Source organism: Rousettus aegyptiacus, unplaced genomic scaffold (assembly GCF_014176215.1).
Source record: "Rousettus aegyptiacus isolate mRouAeg1 unplaced genomic scaffold, mRouAeg1.p scaffold_m13_p_1, whole genome shotgun sequence".
NCBI classification, from domain to species: Eukaryota; Metazoa; Chordata; class Mammalia; order Chiroptera; family Pteropodidae; genus Rousettus; species Rousettus aegyptiacus.
The window spans coordinates 415,754-442,454 of NW_023416284.1; the positions used below are offsets into that span (position 1 = coordinate 415,754).

General features: G+C 63.8%; 1 protein-coding gene across 3 annotated transcripts; it reads left to right on the plus strand.

The window, feature by feature from the left end:
- Positions 1-49: 49 nt before the first annotated feature.
- Positions 50-26,665, plus strand: LOC107510690 (ATPase family AAA domain-containing protein 3). Of its 3 annotated transcripts, XM_016144446.2 has the most exons (18): positions 53-206; positions 1,320-1,877; positions 3,536-3,814; positions 13,817-13,893; positions 14,070-14,171; positions 14,483-14,542; positions 15,017-15,086; positions 15,403-15,568; positions 15,752-15,821; positions 17,114-17,269; positions 17,841-17,897; positions 18,037-18,162; positions 18,345-18,469; positions 18,862-18,913; positions 19,140-19,210; positions 20,012-20,179; positions 21,444-21,552; positions 25,797-26,665. In XM_016144446.2, the coding sequence occupies exons 1-18, from the start codon at positions 134-136 to the stop codon at positions 25,941-25,943; spliced, it is 2,466 nt and encodes an 821-aa protein (XP_015999932.1). In that variant the 5' UTR covers positions 53-133; the 3' UTR covers positions 25,944-26,665. The 3 variants fall into 3 exon arrangements, with proteins under 3 accessions (XP_036083397.1, XP_015999932.1, XP_015999933.1); XM_016144447.2 differs by lacking the exons at positions 53-206; positions 1,320-1,877; positions 3,536-3,814 and adding an exon at positions 10,913-11,220; XM_036227504.1 differs by lacking the exons at positions 13,817-13,893; positions 14,070-14,171; positions 14,483-14,542; ... (10 more) ...; positions 21,444-21,552; positions 25,797-26,665 and adding an exon at positions 3,947-5,295 and having other exon boundaries at positions 50-206.
- The last annotated feature ends 36 nt before the right edge of the window (positions 26,666-26,701 follow it).

The following is a 26,701-nucleotide window of genomic DNA, read 5'->3' on the forward strand; positions in this document are numbered from 1 at the left end:
GGCGGGGCCCCGACGGGCAGGGTTTCCAGGGGGCGGGGCCCTGGTCCGGCCGGTGCGGAGGCCGGAGTTGCCGCCCAGGAGCAGCGAGCGAGCGGCCAGCGGACACCAAGCGCCCCCAGTCCCGTCGCGCGCGATGCTGCCCTGGACGGCGCTGGGCCTCGCCCTGAGCCTGCGGCTGGCGCTGGCGAGGAGCGGCGCGGAGCGCGGTGAGTGCGGCGCTGCGCGGGGCCGGGCTCCGGCTCCCCCTGCAGACCCCGCTGCCCGCGCGCGGCCGGCGCTCCTCTCCGGCGGCGGCGGGTGGGCGGCGGCCCGCAGGGCGCCCCACCCACCTGTGGCGGGCGGGCCCAGGTGCCCCAAGCGGCTGGACCAAGCGCCGGGGCGTGGAGGCAGCCGTCTGCCCCCGTCGGCATCTCCGCAGCATCGTGGGGCCTGGACGGGAGGGGAAGGTGTCCGTCGGGGAGGCGGTCCCTACCTCCGTTTCCCTCTCCTTGGAATGAGCCTAAGAAGAGGGATGACAGGAAGGTTGGAGTTGCCCCACTGGATTGGGGAAAACCAAGGCCTCAAGGCCCAGACCAGAATTGAGACACCCCAGTGCATGGCACGGGGTGCAGGAACCCATCCGGACCCCCCTCCCCCGCTCGGGGGTACCGGTCAGGAAGGGGGAGGCCCGGGAGGCGGTGGTCCGACCCTCAGTCTGCTGCATCAGGTACCTTGCTTCCTGGGTCCAGATGGAGCAGAGGATGGGGGCCCAGGGAGGGATGACATCATCCACATGGGGTTAAGACTCCAGCCTGGCCATCTGGGCTGTGGGAGGGGCCTCAGTGCTGTGTCCCCCACCCGCCCACCCGTCCCTGCAGCTGCTTCGCATCCCCTCCCCCATGTCCACCTGTCGCCTTACCTAGAAGCCGGGCTCTGTGGCCGAAGTCCAGGCTGGGGGAGCAGCCCCTCCCGGCCCAGTGGGTCCACTTGTCACTCCTGCAGATGGTCAGGCCCCCTGGCCCAGCCCGTGTGCCAGCTGCTGAGGAGAGAGTGTGGGGACTCCCGGGGGTAGCTCTCCTTCACAGCTGGGATGTGAGCCCAGAGAGCACCGCAGTAAGTGGCTAGGGTGCAGAGCTGGGACCCGCTGAGAGTGCGGGCCTCTAGGGGGCTCAGCACCCCTCTGCCCCCAGGCGCCACTCCCAGGACCTTAGGGGTGGGACTGAGTGGCTTTCAGGGCCTACGGCCAGCTCAGGGAAAGCTCAGGCCCTGGGGGCTCCGCCCTGGGTGTGGGGCTGTCTGGCGGCCACCACCAGGGGCTGAACCCTCCCCGTCTCCCCCAGGTTCCCCGGCAGCAGCCCCTCAGGGGGACCTGCTGTTTCTGTTGGACAGCTCGGCCAGCGTGTCTCACTACGAGTTCTCCCGAGTTCGGGAGTTTTTGGGGCAACTGGTAGCACAGCTGCCCCTGGGCCCCGGGGCCCTGAGTGCCAGCCTGGTGCACGTCAGCAGCCGGCCCCACGCCGAGTTCCCCTTCAGCCAGCACCGCTCAGGTGCAGCTGTCCAGGACGCCATCCGAGCAGCGGCCCAGCGCATGGGTGACACCAACACCGGCCTGGCGCTGGCACGCGCCAAGGAGCAGCTGTTCGCCGAAGCGGCAGGTGCCCGGCCGGGGGTGCCCAAGGTCCTGGTGTGGGTGACAGATGGCGGCTCCAGCGACCCCGTGGGGCCCCCCATGCAGGAATTGAAGGACCTGGGCGTCACCGTCTTCATCGTGAGCACGGGCCGCGGCAACCTCCTGGAGCTGTCGGCCGCCGCCTCGGCCCCTGCCGAGAAGCACCTGCACTTCGTGGATGTGGACGACCTGCACATCATCACTCAGGAGCTGAGCGCCTCCATCGTCGGTAGGTGGGATGACGGGGTCTGGGGGACCCCGGCGAAGGTCCGGGAAGAGAGCTGGGGTGGGACTGGGAGGACCTCGTGTGTCTGGAGCAGGGCCCGGGGCCGAGGGCCTGCTCTCAGGGCTTCCCCAGGGAGGCGACCACCGCGTGCCCCACCAGCTGGGCTGTGGAGGGACACGGGCCAGGCCTGTGTAAACGACTCCAGGGGCCTCTCTGCTGCCGGGCTGCAGGCCCCACGGAGCAGCGACGGAGGCTGCGCCGGGGGGATGTGGCTCCGCGGAGAGGAAGAGGAAAGAGGTTCCAAGCCCGAGGACTCTGCGGGTGGGCAGCACGTGCTCCTGTCCGTGCGCCAGGGCCCGCCATGCTTGGAGAGGGGGCCAGGTCAGGAGGGGCCAGCCAGCCTCCCACAGAGCAGGGGAAGGACAGCTACGTGGCTTTGAACCCCCAGGGTCAGCACTGCAGACGGTTGTGGGGGTTGCTGGAGAGGAGGCTGCACCAGGGAGGGCCTGCTGCAACCCCCCTAGACTTTCTTCTGTACCCCTGACCCAGTCACCCCCATAGGGGGAGGAAACAAAGGGCCTGGTCCCTGACACCACCTGCTGTAGCCCACTGAAAAGAGCCACGAACCCCGGGGGCCCCTCCGAGGCTGCGCCTATGGGTTACTCATCCCCCCGAAACCAGAAGGGGTTGGTCTGTGGGCTGTAGAGAGGTAGAGGGTCCCCAAGTGCTCCAAAGACTTGCTCCAGGGCACCTGGCCCCTGGTTGCCCCAGGTTGATCACTGTAGCTGAGCCTGCACGGGACAGCCGGAGGAAAAGCAAGCACTCGGACAGGGAAAACGGAGGCTGCAGAGCAGTCAAGTCCGGGCGAGGGGCCCCGGGGACTGGGAGTGGGTCTGAGTGTGGGCGGTGGGCAGGAGAGTGAGTGCCAGCAGGGCCGGCCCTTGGGGCACCCAGCATCACAGGAGGAAGCACCAGGATGGGACCGGCTTAACCGTGCCAGGCAGGTGTCAGCCATACCTATCTGCACAGTCACTCAGATGGTTCAGGAGTAGTGCATGTTTAGAGGTCCCACTTTGGGAGGGGTCACACTCTCCTGCAGACATGAGGCAGGCAGTGTCCCCAACCCCAGGTCCAGCTGCTCCTGGAGTTGGCATGTCCCGCTGCCCCGCAGGGCTGCATCCCACCTCCTGGCTGCACCGGGAGCAGGCCTTCCCCTTGACTCTCCAGAGCGAAGCTGCCCCCAGACCCTGTGCTGGCCACTTGGGCTGAGTCAGGGGCTGGTGCTCTGTTCTCAGACACCACCTTAGGCCCTGCCACCTTGGGGGGGCCCTTGTCTAGGACTGGGTGGGGGATGGCTGAGGTAGCTTCCCACTGGTCTGGGTTTGGGGCTGAGGCAGGCAGGGAAGCTCCTGATGGGGCCAGAAATGGGGGTGCTGCACGCCTGTCCTTCCCCCAGCCCCATACTTCTGCATATAGCATCTGCTGGGCGTAGTCGAGGCTGGCCTGGCTCCCAGCACTCCTGTTGCCTGCATCTCCCTGGTGGGTGGACCCTACCCCTGCCTCCGATCTGGGGATCCTCCCTGAGTCCGCAGTCAGGGCCCCAGGCCTGGGCGTGAGGAGGCGACCTTGGTTGGTTCCCTGATCTCCTGTGCCACCCGCAGATGCGATGCGGCCGCAGCAGCTCCGTGCCTCTGAGGTCACATCCAGTGGCTTCCGCCTGGCCTGGCCACCCCTGCTGACGGCTGACTCGGGCTACTACGTGTTGGAGCTCGCACCCAGCTCTGAGCCAGGGACCGCGCGACGCCAGCAGCTGCCGGGGAACGCCACGGGCTGGGCCTGGACAGGCCTAGACCCCGACACGGACTACGACGTGGCGCTGGTGCCAGAGTCCAACGTGCGCCTCGTGAAGCCGCAGCACCTGCGGGTGCGCACGCTGCCGGGTAAGGCTGGGCGCGGGGGGCGCGGGGTTGGGCCAGGCCGGAGGGGCGCAGGGCGGGGGGGGGGCGGACGCGGGGGCGCGGAGTGAGCGGCGAGGCGCGGCCCCCACCCACTCACGGGCGCTTCCCCTCCAGAGGAGGCCGCGCCGGAGGAGGCCGCGCCGGAGGAGGCCGGGCCGGAGGAGGCCGGGCCGGAGCGCATCGTTATCTCGCACGCCAGGCCGCGCAGCCTGCGCGTGAGCTGGGCCCCGGCGCTGGGCCCGGCCGCCGCGCTCGGCTACCGCGTGCAGTTCGGGCCGCTGCGTGGCGGCGCGGCGCAGCGCGTGGAGGTGCCCGCGGGCCGCAACAGCACCACGCTGCAGGGCCTGGCGCCCGGCACCGCCTACCTGGTGACCGTGACGGCGGCCTTCCTCTCCGGCCGCGAGAGGGCGCTGTCGGCCAAAGCCTGCACGCCCGAGAGCGAGCGCAGCCGCGTCCCGCGCCCCGCGCCGCCGCCGGGGGCGGGGGGCCGGGGGCCGTGACTGGCCGCCCCCGCCGCTCGAGGGCCCCTTCTCCCGAACCTGGAGGGAGAGGCGCCCGCAGCCGAAAACAGGGCCTTGTCCTGGGGGTTGGGGGTGCGGGCTGGGCCTTTGCCCCGCGGCGACTCCGCGTGACCCCCTAGTCGGCTCCTTGCTCCGTCGCCTGCGCCTGCCGTCCAGGACCCTCCGACCGCGGCTCTAGCAGCAGCGCCGCCATCGCGACTCCCTCCCGTGCCCGGCCCGGAGCGGTCATTCGGCGGTGTCCCTTGGGCAGGATTTAAGGGGGAGATGGATAGGAAACCTGGGGGCGGGGTGAGAACATCGGACCCAGGATTGGCCCCGGCCCAGGACCAGAGGGCGGCCGGCCGGCCGGATCTCCCTTGAGAAGGGCCCGAGCCTCTGGTGGCGAGAGCCGACGTCGTGTGAGGGAGCTGGGCCCAGCTGGCCACTCAGGTCCTGGATGTTGACAGATGGTGGAGGGGGCAAAGGGAGGAGCTGACTCCAGCTGGGTCCCAAGGGTTCCTGAGGAGACAGGGTGCGGCAGAGGGCCGGGAGGCTGACGGTGGGGTCTGTGGCTGGTGAGGAAGGGGTCTTCACGGCATGCTCGGATGGTGCAGGGGCAGGGCCTGCCCAGGGACAGTGGCCCTGCCTTCCCGCCCAGGACCCTGCTGGGCCCACTACAGACATCTGCTGGGAGGACCAGAGCCCGGCACTCCTGACACTGGCGGGGGGGCCTCCCCTTGCTTCTGGGTGGGGATAAGCAGGGCTCCCCTGGGTCGGTTCGCCCCAGTGATTCTCTGCATCTTCTCATCCCCTCCTGTGGCAACTTACTAGCCTGGGACCACCAGCCGAGTCCCAGGGGCAGGCAGCACGGCCGTCCCTCAGCCACCAGGCGCGCCCCCCTCTGCCTCTCCCTACTAACGCCCCGCACTTTAAAATAAAGTAAACCGGCCATGAACCGAGCTACGCAGCGTCCTCACAGTGCGTGCTGTCTGTCAGAGCCCAGCCCCCCAGAGGGCCGGGCTGGGGGGCCCGTGGCGGGGTAGAGGAGGGGCGCCACCTGCGCCCCCCTCCCTGTGCCTCTCCAGAGGGCCCTGGCGGGTGTCTGTGGGCCGGATGCCATGCTGTGGATGGGCGGTCGGATCCCTGGGGACAAAGGCTGCACCCGCCACGGCCTGGGACGCCCTCTGCTGGCAAGGCGATGTCCTCAAGCGCCCTTGGCTTTTCTGGACCCAGGGTTCTCGGTCCACCACCGAGGCCCGGCTGGGGCTGCGGGAGAGGTGTGTGTTTGTGTCTGTGTGCGCATGTGTGTCGTGTGTGTTCATGCGTCCGTCGTGTGCATGTGCCGTATGTTCACATGTGTACTGTGTGTTCGAACGTGCCTGTCATGTATGTGTGTCGTGCATCTGTGTGCATGTGTCTGTCGTGTGCGTGTGTGTCTCTGCATTTTTGTCGTGTGTGCGTGCGTGTCTGTGTGCGCACGTCTGTGTCGCGTGTGTGCGTGCATGTCTGTGCGCATGTCTGTGTCGCGTGTGTGCGTGCGTGTCTGTGTGCGCACGTCTGTGTCGCGTGTGTGCGTGTGTGTCTGTGCGCATGTCTGTGTCGCGTGTGTGCGTGCGTGTCTGTGTGCGCACGTCTGTGTCGCGTGTGTGCGTGCGTGTCTGTGCGCATGTCTGTGTCGCGTGTGTGCGTGCGTGTCTGTGTGCGCACGTCTGTGTCGCGTGTGTGCGTGTGTGTCTGTGCGCATGTCTGTGTCGCGTGTGTGCGTGCGTGTCTGTGTGCGCACGTCTGTGTCGCGTGTGTGCGTGCGTGTCTGTGCGCATGTCTGTGTCGCGTGTGTGCGTGCGTGTCTGTGTGCGCACGTCTGTGTCGCGTGTGTGCGTGCGTGTCTGTGCGCATGTCTGTGTCGCGTGTGTGCGTGCGTGTCTGTGTGCGCACGTCTGTGTCGCATTTGTGCGTGTGTGTGCACACCTGTGTCATGTGTGTGCATGTGTGTCTGTGTGCGCATGTCTGTGTCGCGTGTGTGCACCTCCAGGCTCCAGCAGCATCGTGTGCTCCTGCCGTGCCCTTGCTGTTTGTGGGGACTGCCGTGTGCCCGCGCGGGCTTTGCGTGCGTGATGCCGGCATGAGAGGCAAAGGCGCCCGCAGGGGGAAGGGGCTGAGGAGGTGGGTCCGGGGTCCCCGGGGCAGATGGCAGTGCCTGGCCAGGCCAGACTTGGTAGCTGGGTGTTGGGTTTCTCCTCTAGGCCCCCCACCCGTGGAGTCGGGCCCCGGGAGCCCGCGTGCAACTGGCCAGGCCAGGCCGCAGGTTCCCGCGTATCCTGCCTGTGGTCAGCAGGCAGCTCGGGGGCGGAGTCTCCCACGACCCCAGCAGCTGCCCTGTCCTGAGGCTGAGGCTGTGAGCAGCAGGGCCTCAGGCCGCACTGACCAGTGAGGTGAGGCCTCTCTCGGCTGGGCCTGGGCTGGACCTGCCCCCAAGGGGCAGACTTCCCGCCCTGCAGGCCGGTCCCCCATACTGACCCCTTCCATACTGAGCTCCCGCCTGCCCTAGCAGCTCAGCCACTCACTCCAGACAATCTGAGTGACGGACCCCTCCCCCTAAACTTGCTAAACCCCCAGAGGGAAAAGCTGATGAAGATGCACCACCTGCAAGAGGCTCCCCGCCCCCACCTCCACCCCGCCCCCTCGGGTGCTGAATGGGAGGCCAGAGCCTGGGCCACATCTGGGAATAGTCTCGAGAAACCTGTTTTGCTTTGGTCCGTTCGCCCTGCGCTGACACGCCACTGTCCCCTCCGGGTTGGAGCCCTGAGGACACCTGTCAGGACTGACACCCACTGACACTCATCAGGCAGCCTGGGGCTGCCCCATGGTCCCTGACAACTTCACGGGGCTGTGCCGGCCTTGCTTCTGCTCCAGGAGGTCGTGGTGCACGCAGCGGGCAGGCGCGGCTGGGGCTGGCAGGGTGCTGGCCCCTGGGAGGGACCCCCAGGAGGCAGCTCCAGCAGCGTGGGGGGCTGCTCACGGGAAGCTGCTGTCACGTCACTGCGGGTTCTGCCGCCCACCCTGATTTGAGGAATCCAGATGTTCACCAAGGCCTCGGGTTCACCCAGCCTCCCTGGGACCTGCGGGGCTGGGGGCTGGGCTCCTCACTTTTACAAGCCTGTGGGCAAGAGCTGTCTGCAGGGGTGGGATGGCGGCCGGGGTCTGGAGCCCCAGGTCTCTGGGAAGTGGGGTGTCCGCCAGTGGGTGGTGCAGCCAGCTCAGGACTCTGGCCAGCAGGAGCTGATTCCATGGCGACACCCCCACGCAAGGGACACACCCGTCCTCAGAGCCTCCTGCTGGGGAGCGGGGACAGTTTAGGAAAATGGAAACTCAAGTGCAACAGCTGTGTGTCTGTTGCTTTTGTTCTGGGATAAAAAGTTTTCTGCCGACATCCATTAACACAAACACAAATGCCAGAAGAGGTCGGAGAGGCTGTGTGTTCTCCCGGAAGTGAGTATTACGAGGTCTGGGCACAGGGGTCCCTGCCCATTGGGCCCCAGCCCAGCAACAGAGGAGAGGTGGGGGTTGCTTCTGGCTGCCAGCCCCAGGCACGGGGGCTTCTGACCCCACTGCTATTCCTGGGCAGGAGTGGGAGGGGATGGGGTAACCCCCCTTCGCCGATGTGTTCACATGAAAACACCTGCCTCTAATTGCCCATGTTTCAGAAATGTGGGTCGTCCTGGGGCTGGGTCGCTGCAGCGGGCCGTGGGCTGGAGTGGAAGGCCACAGCTCTGATGCGCTGTGTGGCACCCCAGCCAGGTGCGGGACACCCAGGCACCGTGCCTGCAGCCTGGCTCTAGGGGCAGAGTGCTAAGCACTGGGTCTGAGTGGGGCCCAGCTGTGTCCCCCTCTCTGCACTCAAGGTCAAGCAGGAGGCTAAGCTGTCTACCTGCGTATTTAACTTGTGCAGTCTCTCCTCCGGGTCCTCAGCGCTGGAGGGCTCCCTCAGAGACACAAGCCGTGCTGTGGGGTAGGGGTGTCAGGGGAATCCCCTGAGCAAAACGGCTTAGCTGAGCAGAGGTGAGCCCCACACCTGTCAATCAAACGTGACTGGTCAGGTAGAAAGTGCCATCATAATCCCCTTTATCAACTTAGCGTCTGTAGAAAAGGTGTGTGTCCTTCCCAGTGGCTTCCATTCTGCTATTTTAAGTGACAAACACAAGTGGACAGGACAGGCCATCAGAAGTGAGGAAGTGCGGAGCCATACGGCTGGAGGGCATGCCACCTGTCCCCCTGCAAAGGGGCAGTGGTTATCGAAATCCCAAGACAGCAATCAATGCTGCTTTTTCAATTACAGTTGACATACAATATTATATTAGTTCCAGGTGTACGACATAGCAGTCAGATACCTATGTCACTTTCAAAGTGAGCACCCTGATGAGTCCACGCCTGCTTGGCATCACACGCACTTATTACAAGGCTTCGTTTTTAAATTTAAACCAAGTTAAATGGCAGTGATGTTTTTTCTGAAACTGACTTTTTAAATGCAGAGCTGTATTCTCAGATTCATTCATTTTTTGATAAAAGTACTCAAGCTTGCTCAATGCCGGCCTGTGGACGGCGCTAGAGAGGGGCCTTGGCTGAGTGGCTAGTGGGCAGGCTTCACATCTTGCCGGCTTCCTCTTGTACTGCCCGGCTGCTGTGGGAGGTACGCTTTGCAGCTAGACCGTGAAAACCTTTGTGGAAGAAAAAGGGGCCACATACTAAAGCCGATGAGCTCAGGGGAGGCCTGCATTTAGGCTACAAACTCAGAGATGGAAAGTAACCACACAGGGTGGTCTGAGCATAAAAGTTTAGGCCTGCGGTAGCTTCCTCGATGAAGGTCAATCTTTACCTTAAGTGAGCCTGTCTATTGTCTTTTTGCATCTAAGATAACTCACCTTTCAAATGTCAGAGTAATCTCCTTTTCCAAACCCCCTCAGGGCATAACCGGAGCCCCTCACTGCTACCCTGTCCTTCCCCACTACCAACTCTGTGAGTTGTAAATGTTAATTACTATCCTCCTGTACTCACCCCTGTAGAAGTGTGTCTTTTTATCTAATCCCAGAGATTTCCCTGCTTTGCTTTCTGTACCACCAATGGATTTCATGTAACCTTCCTTGTGTCTCCTCTTTTTATTCTAATGTATAAAATAAGGAGCAAAACTGCCATTCTCCAGAGCATTGTCTCAATCCATTTGTTTTTTGGTTTAGAAAACCCCTCAAAATTCCCAATAGGTTTGGCCGTTTCTTACATGGACTCCATGATGATGGCCACTGGGGGACATCTGGTAGAGAAAACTATTTGGTTTTTCTCTTTGTTTTTGGTGAAAAAAATTATAGTATTATCTTTGAATGTTTTTTTCCTATTTTTATTCAGGCTTAAAATTGTTTTCCGTCTAGTGGGGAAAGTCCATATAATTCCGGGAACTCAACCAATTCCATAATCAAAGAACAAAGGGGCAACTTGGACGTTGGCCCAAAATCGAACTTTGCTAATTTCAGGTCCTAGAGCAAGGCTGGCGTCTGTCTATCTTCATCTCCCTGTCCCAGGAGGGCCCAGCCTGTCCTTTGTTCCTGAACAGAAACATGGCCTTTGGACTTTCCTAAAGGGAAGTACTCACCGGAAGCCGGGAGCCCTCGGCCCTATGGAGCGCTCCTGCAGCTAGGGCGCCCTCTGTGGGGCTCTGGGGAGCCTACTCTGCCTTTCTACACTGGAGTCAGAGATCTGTCCCCTCCCTTGCGAGCCACTTCTGAATGATACAAAGGATCACATAACCACGGGCCACTGTGCTTTGCTGAGTCAGCGGGAGGAGGCTCGCAAAGGCCAGTTCTCCAGTTCGGCGCTTCACCCAGTGACGTTTGGGAGGCTGCCCTGGGAAGCGCTTCTACCCTTCTGTCATCCTACTAAGCGCCCGCTGCGCTAATACTGAGCCCCGCCGAGCGCAGCCTCCTGCACCGGGGCTGAGCTCGCCCCGCGCCCGCCCGGAGGGCGGCCCTGCCGTCGCTGGACACGCCTGTCCCGCGCAGGTTTCGTTCCCGCGGTCCCCCGGCTGGCTCTGTGCCAGGGCCACGTGGCCGGCGCGCGCGCTGTGGGCGGCAGTCGGAGGGAGCCCTCGGTCCTGGGTGTCAAGGCCCCACTGCGCGCCCCAGGTGAGGTTTTCCTCCCGCGGGTCAGCGGCCTCCTCCGAGCTCGCCCTCTCACGACCGCTCCGTCGGTCCGAAACGCGCATCGCGAACGTATTCTGCTCCCCCTGCACGTGTCTCAGCTGCCGCCACGTCCAGACTCTGCGGGTGTCCATAGCAACGGGATACACTGTTGCTATGCGGAACGGACTTATCCTAGGCGCACACACCCCAGGCCATCAATTTTGTCCCTCACCAGCCCTTGTAGCCAGGCTCTTCGCCCCGCCCTCCGGAGGCCCGCCTCGAGAGCCAGCCTGCGTGACTGTGGCGCCGTCGTCGATGACGTCACGGCCCTCGAGGCCAATCCCAGGGCCGCGCGCGGGACACGGCCCTTACGCGCTTCCGCCGGCCAGGAGGAAGGGGCGTGCGTCGCGCCTGCGCAGTGGCTCTGGCCGCCTGCTCGCCGCGCGTGGAGGCTGCACACCGCGCGGTCAGCTCGGCTTCGGGTCCAGGCGGTGAGGCGGCACGTGGCGCTCGCGGGCCATGTCGTGGCTCTTCGGCATCAAAGGCTCCAAAGGCGAAGGCACGGGACCGCCGCTTTCCCTGCCGCCCGTGCAGCCTGGGGCCGAGGGCGGCGGGGATCGCGGAGCGGGAGACCGGCCGGCGCCCAAGGACAAATGGAGCAACTTCGACCCGACGGGCCTGGAGCGCGCGGCCAAGGCGGCGCGCGAGCTGGAGCACTCGCGTGAGTGCAGCGGCGTGGTCGAGGGCGGGACGGGCCTGGGCGGGGACGCCGCGGAGAGCCAGTCCACTGAGCGCCCGGGCATGGCGGCACTTGGGGGCATTTATCCTCTTAGTCTCTGAGCAATCGAGTGGCAAGTGGCTATCGACAGTCCCACTTGTCAGGTGTGGAAACTGGCCTCCATGAGTGAGTCTGCCTAGGCCACTTTGCTTGCGGGGAGGTTCAGGAACCTATCACCCTTGACGCCTTCCCAGCTGCCACACGTCCTTCGGGTGAGGAGACCGGTGCAGAGGGGACTTTCAGATGTTACAGGTAGCAAGTCCCGGGGCTGGACCCTGGTCTTCAGTTACTACGAGTGCGCAGCTCTGTCTCTTGATGCCTCCACGTGGAATGGCCAAGGCCTGGCCAGATCCAGATCCCGAGTCCCTTTGTGGTGCTTGCTAGCAATTTTCTGCTTAGGAAAGGAAGCATACTTGAGGGTCATCAGTTTTAGGAGAATATCACAGACTTGCATTTATTGTTGGAAAACACTAGCTTTCAGGTAGGCGAGACCCATAAACTGCAGGTCAGACAACCCGGCCCAGCGGGGCGGGGGGCCTTCCTGACCAACCCAGGGCCCTCCAGGCCTCAGCAGCGACCTGATCTTCAATAAGCCCACATCTTTCCTCCCAACCTGTCTCCTGTGGCTTTAACAACTTGTTTCATGATGTAGTCTAAGTGTCTAAGAGCCTGGAATATAGAAGATGCTGAATAAACATTGACTGAAAGAATACAGTGGCTCTCAAACTTTTGTTTAAGCAGAGGTGCTATTTTTTCAGAGGAGACCCTATGGAGAAGGCTTGTAAGCAGGTACAAGGGGAGTTTCCTGTTCGAGGAGGGAGAGGCCTGACACTTTGTGGCGCAATCCCTGCCCTACCTCCTGGGACTCTGGAGCTTCCTAGGCCAAGGCCTCTGGGCCTGCCTGGCTCTCAAGTCCCCAGAGGGATATTCAGAACACCTAGACGTTGGGACCTGGGCTGAGGACAGCCTCTTGTTGGAACACTTCCATCCCAGACTGGGTGCATTATGTTTTCTGGGTAATTTTAATCATCAAGTTGGGTTGAGAAACAATGGCTGAGCTTCAGAGCACATCAGATGATGAGACTTTTGACCTGATTTTTTGTTAAAGGCTTAGTTGGGGACACCTGTCTGTGTCAACTCCTGTGGGGTTTCACTCACTGTGTCCACAGTTTCAAAGTTTTCCCGTTTGGAGAAGCTAAATCCCAACCCCGCACGGTCACACATGCCTATGTGGGTGGCCTTAGGTGTTCCTGAGGGGAGCAGCTGCGGGCCACCCGTCCCTTATGCCTGCCTCTGCGTCTGAATCGCTCCCAAGTCTCCTGCCCCAGAACACTCTCACCAGGGTCCCGGGGCCTGGGCCTCTGCTGTCCCATGGCCAAGTCCTCACTTCTCCACCAAGGAGCACCTGTGAGCCCTTAGGTGCCACCACCTGGAGTTACGGTCCCCCATCGGTCTCCACACCCAGCCACCGTCCCAGATGTAGACTTCATTTTGTTCCTATTGTCCTTCCTGGACTCACCACCGGCTAGCAGGAGAAGTTTCACCCTGGTCGGCAGTCCCTCCCTGTCCCAAGCCCCTCTCCCAGGGATGCCTCACGCCTCTGTCCGAAAGCCCCCCGCAAGCCCGGCCCCTGCACACGCCGGTTCTCAGCAGCGCGCGCTGTGCTTGGCCTCACCGCTCTCTCCGATGGAGCCATCTCAGCTGCTCCTTGCGGAAGGACCACCAGCTCTGTCCCTCCGCCCACCAGGTGCTCCCTTGTTCCTCAGGTCCCTGGGTCCACCTGGGAGGCCCTAGCAGCACAGTTGGCCTTTAGCTGCTCGGGTGCCCAGCCCACCAGTCGGGGCACTGCCTGAGGCTGGGGTCCTGAGCACCCGGCCTGCGCTGGCTGCTCTTGGTGCTGTGGCGTGCGGCCTCCGGGTGCAGAGTGATTTCAGGGTGATGAGCTGTTACTGTTGGTATTGAAATTGTAGCCTGTGGTCAGCAGGGCAGCTAGGCAGGCCCTGTTTTTTGGAAAACTCCCAAATATAGACAGGAATTTTGCCTTCTGAATTAAGTACTTGGGGAAGGTGGTTGGAGCACGTAGTCTGTGAGGGGCCATCATGCTGCACACAGGCCTCTTTGACTTAACTCATTGCATCTCATTCTTGCCCACGTGTGCTTGGCGCAAGATCAGAAACGCGTCTGGGGCCAAGAGAAACGTGGGCCACGAGAAGGGACACGGGGCATGGCCCTGCTCTTGGTTTCAATGGGAAGGACTGCCACGTTGACCTCAACGGGCGGGGGACAGCCTTTCTGATGGAGCCCTCCGGAGCGCGACAGTCCTCTAGGGGATGAGCCCTCACAGGGAGAGCTTTCTGTCGGGGACAGAGCAGACACAGGTGACCAGAAGAGCGGTGGCCTTGGAGGGGGGGTCATCGCGCAAGGTCTGACCAGGAGCAAGGGTGGGCACCTGCGCTACGAGCTGTGGTCCTTGGCAGCCCCTGGGCACGCCCGCGAACACTGGCCGCCACGGTGTCCTAACGCGCGTGCTCCCCTGCAGGACACGCCAAGGAGGCGCTGAGCTTGGCGCAGATGCAGGAGCAGACGCTGCAGCTGGAGCAGCACTCCAAGCTCAAAGTGAGTGCGGCGCTGCGAGCGGCCCGGAGCCGCGGGGCCGGGAGGCGCGGCGCCCCGGGGCATCTCCTGCGGGCTCGCCTCGCCTGGGAGGCCTGGGAGCCCATGGGACGGTCAGGGCCGGCCGCTCGGGGATGCCCTGAGCGGGAGGCCTGGATCTCAGCAGCGGGGATCCGCAGGAGTACGAGGCCGCCGTGGAGCAGCTGAAGAGCGAGCAGATCCGCGTGCAGGCCGAGGAGCGGCGGAAGACCCTGAGCGAGGAGACGCGGCAGCACCAGGCCGTAAGGGCCGCAGGCGGCGGGCGCGGGGCGGGGGTGCGCCACGGTCCCGAGGCGCAGTCCGGGGCTGTTCTTGGCCCCTTGAGGCCCAGGGGTGGCCTCGCACACGCCGCAGGCCCACGAAACCTCTCAGAGCTGAGCGTGACGGGAGCGCGCGTGTCCGCGTGCGCGCGCGCAGTGACTCAGCTGGCGGCGCGGGCGGCTCGTCAGACCCCAGCGCCCAGTCTGCAGTCCAGTGGAGGGCCAGGCCGCGGTGTCCCGCGGAGCATGCTCACGCCGCGGAGCATGCTCACGCCGCCCCCTCCCTCCCCCAGAGGGCCCAGTACCAGGACAAGCTGGCCCGGCAGCGCTACGAGGACCAGCTGAAGCAGCAGGTGAGCTTGGCGCCTGCCCGCCAGGGCCGCCGCCGCGACCCCCAAGAGCCGCACGTCGTCCAGGCGGGGTGCGCTGCCCGGCCCCTGCCCCGGTGCTGTGCGGCGGAGGCAGGCGGCTACCGCCCTCCGGGTGCTCCCAGCTGGGACCCGACTGGGGACCTGGCTGTGACAGGTTTATGGGGCGGGGGAGGGTCAGATGTTTCTGCCTGTCACGAGCATTATAGCTTTTAAATTTAACAGGTAAAAACCAGTGTTTCATGGACAACCGTGACGGCTCCAGGCTGTGCTGGGGGTGGGGGACTTCTGACCTGGGCCCCTCCGAGCATGAATGTCCCCAGCTGTGTCCAGACCCGCCTGCCTCGGGCCATGGGGTGTGCAGGCCCCCGGCCAACCGTCCGGAGAAGGCCGGAGCCCGGGGTGGTGGACGCTCCGCAGGGCTGTAACGGTTTTCCTTTCCCCGTGGCGTCTTCTCAGCAACTTCTCAACGAGGAGAATCTGCGGAAGCAGGAGGCGTCTGTGCAGAAGCAGGAGGCCATGAGGCGAGGTAGGGGTCTCGGGGGCCGAGGAGGTCGTGGCCTGCGAGAGGCCAGCGGCAGGGCGAGCAGGTGGGCAGGCGCTACTCTGTGTGCCGCACTTCCTTGGACCCGAGGTGGGGCTCTTCGTTCTGGGGCGCGCTGTCCTGTCCTGGGCACCCCCAGGTTTTGCGTGAGCTACTCCTGGGAGATGGGGTGCCTGAGTCTCTCAGGGTCTGAACTCCAGGCTCCTGGGTCGGGAGCCAGCCGCGGGGTGGGCCCAGCAAGCAGAGGGCCGGCAGCCCGGGGTCTCGCGCTTAGTGCTGTGTCCCCGCTCTTCTGGGAAAGCCACCGTGGAGCGGGAGATGGAGCTGCGGCACAAGAACGAGATGCTGCGGGTGGAGGCCGAGGCGCGAGCCCGGGCCAAGGCCGAGCGCGAGAACGCAGACATCATCCGCGAGCAGATCCGCCTGAAGGCCGCCGAGCACCGCCAGACCATCCTGGAGTCCATCCGGTGAGGCCGTGCCCCGGCGGGCCGTCAGCGGAGCCCGGGGCAGCGTGGTGCCCCCGGCCCCTGCTCCCGCAGCTGGTCCTTCCGGTGCCGCCTTCGGGGCTGGCCTGTCGGAGCCCGCACCCTTCCTCCAGCCACGTGCACAGGCCCGGTTCCCTCCTGGTCATGTCACCGCCTCCCCTGCAGGACGGCCGGCACCTTGTTTGGTGAAGGATTCCGTGCCTTCGTGACAGACTGGGACAAAGTGACCGCCACGGTGAGCACCACCGCCACGACCCCTGCACGGTTTGTCGCGGGCGGAGCACGTGTGCAGGCCCAGCGCTGGCTCCACACGCCGTCGCCCGTGAAGACCGGCCGTGGCGGAGCCCCTGGGTCTGGCCACCTGGACGCCCAGTGCCGATCGGCCGCGTCGGTCGAAGGGCGCCAGGGGCCCCAGCGAGGGGGGGAGAGTTTCGCGTTCCGTCGCCTTGGGAAGGTGGACACAGGGCCAGAGGAGAGCGGCCCAGCTGAGGGGCCGAGCGCGCGGGGAGCTGTCCTGTGTCCAGGCTCCGCCCGCCGGGCGTCCTGGAGCCCGCACGCTCCCTCCCCCCGCCTTCGCTGTCACAGCACTTCCTCTGGCCTGTCACCCGCCTGCCGTCCCCTTTAGTGCTCGTTTCCTTCGGGTATTGTCGCGTGCATTAGGGTCCCCCGATTCTTCCTCTGCGGTCTCCGTGCTGTGTACCCCAGACCTCATGAGGCGTCCCAGAGGCACCTCGGCAGCCTGCTCACGTGAGGGTCTGGACGACATCTGCGTGTGCGGCGGTCCAGTCTCTCCCGACTTCTTCATCAGAGTCTCCGTCCCCCTCCCCCCATAGTGGTGGCATCATGGGCTGGGGGTCCTGGCCCTCCTGCTGACAGCTCTGGCCTGGGAGCCAGGAACATGGTTCTTCCCGTTTGATCAGCCATCATGACTTGAGTGTGTATCTTCCAAGCCGGATAGACCCGTGGAGGGGGCGGTTGAGAAGGGAGCAGGACGGCATGGAAGGTCACTGGAGTTGGAGCTTCTCATCTTGCTGTCCCAACGTGAACCTGGCTTACGTGGCCTAAGACTCATCCTTCTCCCTGCGGTGGCTGGGCTGTTTATTTTGTAAAGAATAAATTTTAGATCCATTTTCAGGTGTTCGTATAGGTTCTGAGAGCCTCTGATGGCTGTTCCCGGTCAAGTATCCGGTGCCTGAGCTCCCACCTGGTGCTGGGTTTGTCCTCCATCAGCCTGGGGGTCGCTCTGCTCTTCACAGATGGTGCCGCTGTCACGTGACAGCTCCCTAGTCCTTCTGGAGCACATCCTCCAGTAGCTTTCTGAGAAAGCACGTTTGGGATGAGCTTTTTGGTATCTTGCCTTCTGCAGTCACGTGTAACTGAGTGCTGATGGGCGTGGGATTTGGGGTTGGAGACTCCTGGGTGGCCTTCGCCAGCACTTGGCACAGGATGGATGCGGTGGTGCGGGCTCAGTGTTGGGTGAATGGCGTGGCGGGAGCGGGCGTCACTCACCTGTCTGCGCTGTTCCAGGTGGCCGGGCTGACGCTGCTGGCTGTCGGGGTCTATTCTGCCAAGAACGCCACATCGGTCGCAGGGCGGTACATCGAGGCCCGGCTGGGGAGGCCATCCCTGGTGAGGGAGACCTCGCGGATCTCCGTGCTGGAGGCTCTGTGGCACCCCCTGCAGGTAGCCGTGGGACGTGGCTGAAGGACAGGCTCCTCCCCCGAGTTCCTGCGCACCGTCCCATCTGGCGTATCAGCCAGGCTGCCAGCGAGTCCCCCTTCCGCCCTGGTTTGACTCAAACACTGTCCTCTTCCTCCTGCATGGTAGATTTGCCCATCCTAGCTGCTCAGTCACCAATGGGTCTGTTGACATGACTGTCCCCTGGGTTGACTTTGGGGTGTTTATAAATTCCTGGGGCTCTCGTGCGCCCTTTCCTGTAAGAGAAGCTGCTGGAAGTGGGCGTCAGCTGTGCCCGCAGGGAGCTGGGCTTCCTGCCCCCAGTGTGTTTACCCACGGGCTGCACTGGACCTGCTGGCCGTGGGCTGGGGGTGATGGAGAACAGAGGCCAGTGAAGAACCCGGAAGGTGGTGCCCAGCGGCACAGGTGGCCTTGTCTGCCAGCCTTCTAAAGCAGGGCCGGCCGCACGTGCCCTGGGTGTGAGCTCCGTGGCCGGCCACTGTGGCAGGCCGCTGTTGCCTCGCTCTGGGGCTGCACTGTGGACTGTGCAAGTGACCTCCACCGCCTGTCCCCGCAGGTCAGCAGGCGGCTGCTCAGCAAGCCTCAGGACGCCCTGGAGGGCGTGGTCCTCAGTGTAAGTGGGCTGCGGGGCCGGCCGCGGTGTGGGTGGGGTGCCTTCCAGCCCAGCCTGGAAGAAGCTTGCCCAGGCGGTCTGGAGGGATGGACTGGGCAGCCATGCATCCTCCAGACTGAGCCACCGTGTCCCCTGGCAGCCCAGCCTGGAGGCGCGTGTGCGGGACATCGCCATCGCGACAAGGAACACCAAGAAGAACCACAGCCTGTACAGGAACATCCTCATGTACGGGCCGCCCGGGACGGGCAAGACGCTGTTCGCCAAGGTGAGAGGCCGGTCGTGCCGGGCGCACCTGCCTGGGACCGAGAGGCCCCCTCCACTCATCTCGAGTGCCAGGTCCCTGCGCTCAGCAGCCCCCAGCGTCTGTCTGCGGGGGTGCACGGCCTCAAAGGGAGAGAAAAATGGGGCTCGCCCCCGGCCCGCTGCCCATCTCCGCCTTCTCGCCAGAAACTGGCGCTGCACTCGGGCATGGACTACGCCATCATGACCGGCGGGGACGTGGCCCCCATGGGGCGAGACGGCGTGACCGCTGTGCACAAGGTCTTCGACTGGGCCAGCACCAGCCGGCGCGGGTGAGCGGGCGCCTCCCAGGGGTACCCAGTGCGCATGCGCTCCAGCGCCGGCTCCTGCGGGGAGGGGTCGGCGTCGCCGCGGGTGCTAGCACCCTCTGCCCTCTGGCAGCACCGGGGGGAGGTGGGGTCTGTGGGAGAAAGTCCCCCGGTGCCACTCCTGGCGGCCGAGACGTTTAGGAGGGGGGCCGCCAGCGGGGGTTTAGGTTCGTGCCGAGTTGGGGCGCTCCGCGTGGTCGGCCCTGCGCCTGTCCGACGCTGGCACTCTGCACCCCCGCCAAGGGCGAGGCCTAGGGCCCCAGAGGCTGCAGGGCTCGCGCGCTGGGGCGCTGACAGCAGGCAGAGGTGCTCGGCCCTGAGCGGCCCTCCGCCCTCACCGGCCCCTCCCTTCGCAGCCTCCTCCTCTTCGTGGACGAAGCGGACGCCTTCCTCAGGAAGCGAGCCACCGTGAGTGTCCGCGCCTCTGGCCAGCGGGCGCCGGGCGAGCCTGCGCCCCGGGAGGGCGGGGCCGCGCTGCTCTGCGGGGCTCTGAGAACAGAGGCTGCGTCTGGCATTTCTTAGAATCTTCTCGAAGTCGAGCTTGGATTCCTAGAGACTCCAGGCTCCTGGGCCAGGGGGCCCTCCCTCCACCTGGGCGGCCCCCGCTGCCTGACGCCCCGCATTCCCTCTGCAGGAGAAGATAAGCGAGGACCTCAGGGCCACCCTGAACGCGTTCCTGCACCGCACCGGCCAGCACAGCAGCAAGTGAGCGCGCCTGGGGCAGGCGCTGCGCGGGTCCGCCGGCTGGGTCCTCCCACGGGGCGGCCGGGGCACCTGCCTGACCCCTGCGCCCGGGCAGTGTCCCTGCTCTGGGAGGTCCCCCGTCCCCTGCCCCTGTGATGGGGACAGCCAGTTTGGCATAATGGGGTGTGGGAACCCGAGAAGACGTGCCAGGGTCCTTCAGGCAGAGTGGGCAGCAAGTCCTCGTTTCTATCTGCCCCCCAGAGATGGGCTGTCGGGGCAGTCTCCCCATGGCCAGGCGCCCTGGGGAACCCCGGTGGCGGGCTGGCCCCTTCCCCGTCTCTGATCTCATTCTTTTGCGTTGGTGAGGCTCCTACAGTCCCCTGTCCGCTGGTCAGTTGTATGGCCCTCATGTCAGACACGTCACCCTCTTCTGCTGTGGCCGCTGCCCCTGGGGACCCGGGGAGGTGTGTCTGTCCTTGCTGAGGTGGTGGCTCTGCTCACCTGAACCCAGGCTCCTGGTCAGGCAGGGGCAGAGGTCTGTCTCAGGCCCTGGAGTCCCCGTCCCCAGGGGACCTGTGCACATCCAGCCACCGTCAGGCCTGGCCTTAGTCAGAGAAGGTGGAATCCGGGTGAGGACAGACTGTCGGAGGTAGAGGGGGCAGCAGAGGCCGGTGCCGACGCTCCCCGTGGTTTTCCAAGTCACAAAGCTGCCGAGCAGAAGCCGCCAGGAAACTGCCCCGGGAGGGTTTAAGAGGCCCCCGCCCTGGGAGGCCAGCGCTCGGCCCTGCGGCGCCTCAGCTCCCGCGGCCCCTGTCACTGCAGGTTCATGCTGGTGCTGGCCAGCAACCAGCCCGAGCAGTTTGACTGGGCCATCAACGACCGCATCGACGAGATAGTCAGCTTCGACCTGCCGGGGCAGGAGGAGCGGGAGCGCCTGGTGAGAATGTATTTTGACAAGTATATTCTTAAACCAGCCACAGAAGGAAAGCAGTAAGTGTCCTGAGCAGCCCGCACGGCCCCCTGCCCTGTCACGCTGGGGCCCTCCCAGCACCCCCTCCCCCCGGTGTCTCGGCCCCACCAGCACCCCGTCCGGGCGCCGTATTCTAGTCCTAACCCTGTGGCGTCACGTGGGGCTCAGGGTGGGGTGTCGCGCGTGGCTGTGTCGCGGGAGGCCCTGCCACCTGTGCCGTCCCCCTGCTCGGCCCGCACACTCCCGGCCAGCGCTTTGCCGGGTTTGCATTTGATGGCCCGTCCTCACGTACGGCGAGTGTCTGTCCTTTCTGTTACTCAGAGTATCTTGATCACCTGGGCCTCTAAGGAAACAGACCGCAGGCCGCGGTCACCCTGTGTGTTTGGGGGCCGTGATGGCCAGTCGGGATGCCCTTGCTGGGCTTTCCTGAGACCACTGTCCACGGTTCACCCCGTCCCAGAATCCTGGGGGCCCATGCTGGCAAGGCCCTGCTTCTGCACGGCCACCAGGGGGCGTGGCGCCCGGCACGCCGTCCGGCCGCCCTGTCCCTCTGCTGCGGCGTGCTCCAGATGAGCCGAGGCTGGGCTATTTTCACCGCCTCCAGGGGCCTGGGCCTCGGCGGCACTGACCTGAATCCTCCCTGTCGTTGGCGGCAGTGGGAGCGTCTTCGCTGTGGACGGGCTTTGCCTGTGCTGCTGTCCCCTCGAGCTGTATTATCTGGGCCTCCTTCCCTTTCCCCTCAGCTGGCCCCAGTCCCCCCAAACCTGCAGTGGCCCATCCTGGCCAGACCGCAGCCCAGACACAGTGCGCGGTGAGAGTCTGAGGCCTTGTCCCGAGAGCGAGCGGTTCCCTCGGGCTTTCGGCCCAGCTGCCCGGGGAGGGCCCAGCATGCATGTCGCTCCGGGCCAAAGCGCTGGCTTCTTCCTCTGACCTCCGCGTGCTCATTCGGCAGCTCGTCACCAGCCGGCTTGTGGCCGCGTGCTGTTTGGGCGCCGGGTGGGGTCTGGAGTGAGGGAGACATGGTTGGGGCCCCCCGTTCTTGCACATGCCGACCGTCCCCACACAGCCCCCGCCCAGACCCCACCGGGGCTCCGGGAGGGGAGGACGGGCAGGCGTGCCCGCTCTGGGGGTGGCGTTGCCTGCCTGGGGGTTCCCTGCATGGGCTCCTGCCCCTGGCAGGCACCTCGGCCCTCCCTCCACGTGGACGCTGTGGGGCCCTCAGGCCTGTGGCCTTGCCCGGGGTCCGTGGGCACCTGGGCATCCCTTGGGAACCCCTCTCACCAGGCGCCTGAAGCTGGCTCAGTTTGACTACGGGAGGAAGTGCTCGGAGATTGCTCAGCTGACGGAGGGCATGTCGGGCCGGGAGATCTCCCAGCTCGCCGTCGCATGGCAGGTGAGTCGGGGCTGCGCCCCGTGGGCGTGAGCTGGGCCAGTGCGAGACCCTCAGTCATTTGGAGGCGGCCGTGCTGCCCCTGCGGGCCCTGGGCTTCTGTTGCGGGATGTTTTGTTTTGTGCGCAGACGGGGTGTGTCCCTCTACTCGCCCGCCACCATCTATCTGCCTCAGGCCCCTCTGAGGAGCGGACAGGGGTGGCTGTCGGTGGAGCCTGAGCTCAGGGCTGCCTGCTGAAGGCCGCGTGTCCCATGGGCAGCCAGGTCCCATGGTTCGGGCTCGGGGTCTTGGGAACCAGCTGGCACCCAGGGCAGTCAGGTTGGGGTCGCTGTGGTCTCAGGGATGCTTGGACCACCTGATTTGACTTAAGTCCCGTGTGGGGCTCAGGGCACATGGCGTTCCCGTCACCCAGGTTTTCTGCTCAGGGGCTGTGGGTGGGTCGCGGGAGGCCGCAGACCCCCAGGAGGCGTTCGCCCCTTGGCTGCCGAGGAGGGAAGCCCTGTAGGCGGAGGGGCTCCGAGCCGGCGTCTCTGCCTCCACAGCGCCTGCGTCGTACCTGTCTCAGGTCGTGTGACCTCCCGGCGCCGTAGATTTACAGGTGCTTTTACACAGCCGCCCCGCGGGGCGCGGCTGCACCGGGGACACACACTTGCGGCCTCGGCGGCGGGCCATGCCCTCCGTCCCGATGTTTGCGCTGAGGCCCACCCTCGCCTCTTCTCCCATCTCGGCCAGGCCAGGTGACCGGCCGGCCGCATGCCTGGCACGCGGAGAGCTGGGGACGGTCGGCCGCCGCCCGGGCGTGACAGGCAGTGCGTGGACGCCCGGCCCGAGGGGCGCTCCGCCCGGGGGTCTGGTCCTCACACTGGGGTGAGCGGTGTCGGACCGGCCAGCCCCGGGGGGAGGACAGCGGGGAGCAGCTCAGGGCCCTTGGGCAGCGGCCGCGCGGCACGGGCTGGGTTCCCGCGCCCCGCCCAGCGCCTGCTGCCTGCCTGTCCCTGGCCGGATGGTGGCCGCGTCGCCCTGACGCGTGCGCAGTGCTGTCTCGCCGGGCCCCGCCTCGCGTTTCCATGGTGATCCGTGCTGTTGAGCAACGTTTCGCGTGCTTCTCTACCTCCGATTCCCTTGAGAAATGCCAATTCAAGTTGTCCGCCCATTTTTGAATTCGGTTTTTGTTGTTGAATTGTAGTTTTTTTGTGTGTTCCGGATAGTAACCCTTTATCAGATATGTGATTCGGAATATTTTCTCCCCTTTCGTGGGTTGCCTTTTTTTACTGTTGATAGTGCCCTTTAATGCGCAGAAGTTTTTTTTCGGATAAAACCCAATTTATCTGCATTTATCTGCAGTCACCTGTGCTTTTAGCGTCATAGCCAAGGACTCATTGCTGAATCCAATGTCCAAAAGATGTTCCACTCTGAGATGTTTATAGTTTGAGAGTTTTTGATGTGTCCTGAGTTAATTTCTGGATATAACGTGAGGTAGGGGTTCAAGGTCACTCTTTTGCATGTTGATGTACAGTTGTCCCAGCGCCGTTTGTTGAAAACTGTCTGTCCTTGTCGGAAATCAGTGGACCCTGTGTGGGGGCTATTTCTGGCCTCTGTCTGTTCTGTAGGTCTCCCTGCCAGGCCCACACTGTTGTGACTGCCGTAGCTTTGAAGTAAGTTTTTAAATCAGGAAGTGTGAGCCCTCTGGTTTTGTTCTTATTCGAGAGGGCTTTGGCGCTTTGGGGTTCCTTGAGGGTGCGAATTTTAGGATGGGTTTTTTATTTCTGCAAAAAAAAAATCATTGGAATTTTGATAGGGATTGCATTGTATCAACAGATTGCTTCAGGTGGTATTGACATTGTAACAGTACTGTTTCCCATTGCATAGACGTATCTTTTTGTGTTTAGGTGTTTAATTTTTTTTTCTGCAAGATTGTGTAGTTTTCAGTGGGTGAGTCTCACCTCGTTAGCTAATTCCTAAATATTTTATTATCTGATGCTATTGTACATGGAATTATTTTCTTAATTTCCTTTCCAGATTGGTCATTGGTACTGTATAGAAATGCAAAAGGTTTTTGTGTGTTCATTTTGTATCCTGCAACTTTGCTGAATTTATTACTATTTAAAACGCTTTTTGGGGGAATCTTTCGAGTTTCCTATGTATGAGGTCATGTCATCTGTAAAGCCGGTAATTTCGTTCTTTCTTCCCAGCCTGGGTCCCTTGCATTTCTTTGTCTTGCCTAATCGCTCTGGCTAGAATTTCCTGTTGGACAGAAGTGGTGAGAGCGGATTTGCTGTCAGCCCTTGACCACTGGGGCGTTCGCTGTGGGTTTTTTCGTACGTGGTCCGTATCACGGTGAAGAAATGCCTTTTCTGCATCATGTGATGATCGTGTGGTTTCCGGCACCCATTCTTTCAGAGCGCGGTGTGTCACGGCGATTGACTTGTCCTGTGTCGAACCCTGGCACGGACCCCACCTGGTCACGGTGTGTGGTCCTTGCAGCGTGCCGCCGCGGGCGGGGTGCTGGCGCTCTGTTGGAGACCTTGGCCGCCGGGCTCGCGGGGGGCGCTGGGCCCTGGCTGTCGTTTCGCGCCGCGTCTTCGCCCCGCTTTGGTGTCGGGCTCGTGCTGGCCAGGAAGGAAGCGCGTCCTCCCTCTTCAGCTTTTCGGGAGACCTCGAGGACTCGTGTTCCTTAGGCCTTGGGTGGAATTCCCCAGCGAACCCGTCGGGTCTACAGCATGCCTTTTTTTTTTTTTTAATGTAACCGTTTCAGTTCTGAATAATCTCGGGGTCACAGAGAAGTCTCAGGGATTGTGCACGGGGCTCCTGTGAACCTGTCACCCCCACTGTGTTGCGAACGTGTCGTCGCGAGGCACGTACGCCCCATCGCTGTCCCACCTCGGACTTGACCTTCCCCGGGCCCACCCAGGGTGCTCATTACATTTTGTCAGCTCATCTGCTCCTCAGGCTCCTCTGAGCTGTGACAGTTCCTCAGATGTCCCTTGATTTTGATGATCCTGGCAGGTTTGAGGGTGCTGGTCGGCTGTTAACGTGGAATGCCCCACTTTGGTCTGTCCAGTGCTTCCTCGTGATGAGACTGGGGTTGTGAGTTTGGGGGGGGAGACTGTACAGGTGAGGTGCCCTTCTGCTCACATCACACGGGGGGCACCTGATGTCTACACGGCATCGTAGGGGTCTTGGCCATCTCTAAGCCCAGCCCTCCCTCGGTTGGGGTCCAGTTGCCCGTGGAGGACATGTTGGCCCCGATGGTCAGGGCAACAGGTCGAGGAACAGGAAGCAGTTGGGGTACCGGGTCCTCTGGGCAGGGTGGCAGCCCATTGTCACCCAAAGGTGACCTGCCTGGTATCCGAGGTGCTGTGGACCACAGGGTGGCCTGATTAGCAAAACTTTGGTGCCTCCCTCCAGGTGCCCGCCCGTTCAGGGCCAGGAGCCCTGGGCATGGGGTGTGCAGAGGTGATGGGCAGTGGCCTGGCCCTCAGCAGCCCCCAGTCCTGGAAGGAGTTTGCAGATAGTGGGGACCCTGTGAGAGGCAGGACCTGGTGGACGATGGCTGCTTGGCATTCATGGGCAGTGTGGCCTGGTGAGGCCCCTCTCTCAGCTGCCAGAATTGCTGGGAGCTCCTTGGGGGCCCTCTGGGGAGGGCCGCCCTGCCCTTGGAGTGAGAGTGAGCCTTCCCCCAGTGGCCCATAGGAGTTCTGTCATCTGTGCCCTGACTCTAAGGGCTGCTCTGCTGGCTGAGAAGCAGGGGCCCTCGGGGTCTGCGGTGGGGGCTGGGCCCTTTCCTGAGCACTGGCCTGGGTCTTTCTAATTGTAGAAAGTCTTTGAGACTCAGTGGAGCCAGAAGGCAGGGCTGGTGTCATCCAGGGCGGGGCAGGGGTGGGCAGTGCGGGGACTCTGCAGATCACCTGTATGCGTGTGTGGGCACACGTGTGTGCACAGGGAGCCAGACATGCACCATCAGCACGGAGGTGTGTGCATTCTGCCAGGAGGCCGGGCCCTTCCTGAGGCCTAGCGCTGGCCCTGGGGGAGGGTGTTGACCCGCCATCCTGGGCTTCGCCCCACCTCCCTGCCTGCTAGAGGCATCGGGATCCTGGAGGGCGTCTCCAAGCAGCGGCTCATGGGGGTGAGGGGGTGCTCTCACCCCAGCCTGCAGAGCGGGTAGCTCCCGGTGGGCTCTGAAAGCCTGGGGCCGGGACGCCCTTCTGCAGCTGGGCGCCCCATCTCAGCGCTCTCTCCCTGCTAGGCCATGGCCTATGCCTCTGAGGATGGTGTCCTCACTGAGGCCATGATGGACGCCCGCGTCCAGGATGCCATCCGGCAGCACCAGCAGAAGATGCAGTGGCTGAAGGCCGAGGGGACTGGCCCGGCGGTGGCCAGCCCCTACTCCTGAGTGCACGGACCAAGTGAGCTGGGCCTCGACAGCTGGGGACCCTGGGGCACACCGGCTTGGTGGCCTCGCCAGAGGAATTGCCAGAGGAAACACCAGGGCGCCCGCGACTCCGGGAGGCCAGCGGGGTGCCCTGCGGCCACTCACCTCCAGGCCGTTTCTAATATTCCTCTGCTCAGGGCCAGGGCAGCATTAAAGGCCTCTGCTTAGGACCAGCGGCAGCTGGGGTGTCTTTGTGGGGGGGATCTGCCCCTCCAGGCTGTGGTTTTGGCTGGGGAGGGTCAGGCTGGGGCTACCCCCAGGACACTCCTAGGGAACATGTCTCCAAGCCAGGCCCAGAGCGGGGAGAAGGCAACGCCCCCTGGTCCAGGGTGGCAGGGAGCTGGCTGCTGCAGCTGTGACCAGCACTGGGGGGTGGGGGGGTCTGGCCACGGGAAAGCCTGGCACAGTTGGGGGCCTGACCTTGCCCAGCCCCACCTGGGACCAGGATCCGTGAGGGGTGAGCAGAGCAAGCCCGTGCTGCCCGTCAGGGCTGCCCGCCTCTGCACTAGGGAGGAGGAGGAGGTACCCTGCACACATCTGTGCCTGCCCCGGTGGGGGCCGCACCGGGACTGGACGCCTGACCTGACCAGGGTCGTCGGTGCTGGGGGCTGCCCAGAGGAGCCCCTCTCTCCCTGGGTTGAGCTGGGGTCTCTGTCCAGAATCCAATAAAAACTGACACCATACCTCAGTGTCCGGCTCATGGTGAAGTGAGGGGCGGG

What these genes read in the sequence shown, in the direction of transcription:
- LOC107510690 (XM_016144446.2), top strand. Translation starts at nt 134, where the DNA reads ATGCTGCCCTGGACGGCGCTGGGCCTCGCCCTGAGCCTGCGGCTGGCG. An exon ending in TCCTCAGGAAGCGAGCCACC is followed by an intron (nt 18,914 to 19,139) that starts GTGAGTGTCCGC and finishes TTCCCTCTGCAG; the next exon opens with GAGAAGATAAGCGAGGACCT. An exon ending in CCAGCCACAGAAGGAAAGCA is followed by an intron (nt 20,180 to 21,443) that starts GTAAGTGTCCTG and finishes CCCTCTCACCAG; the next exon opens with GCGCCTGAAGCTGGCTCAGT.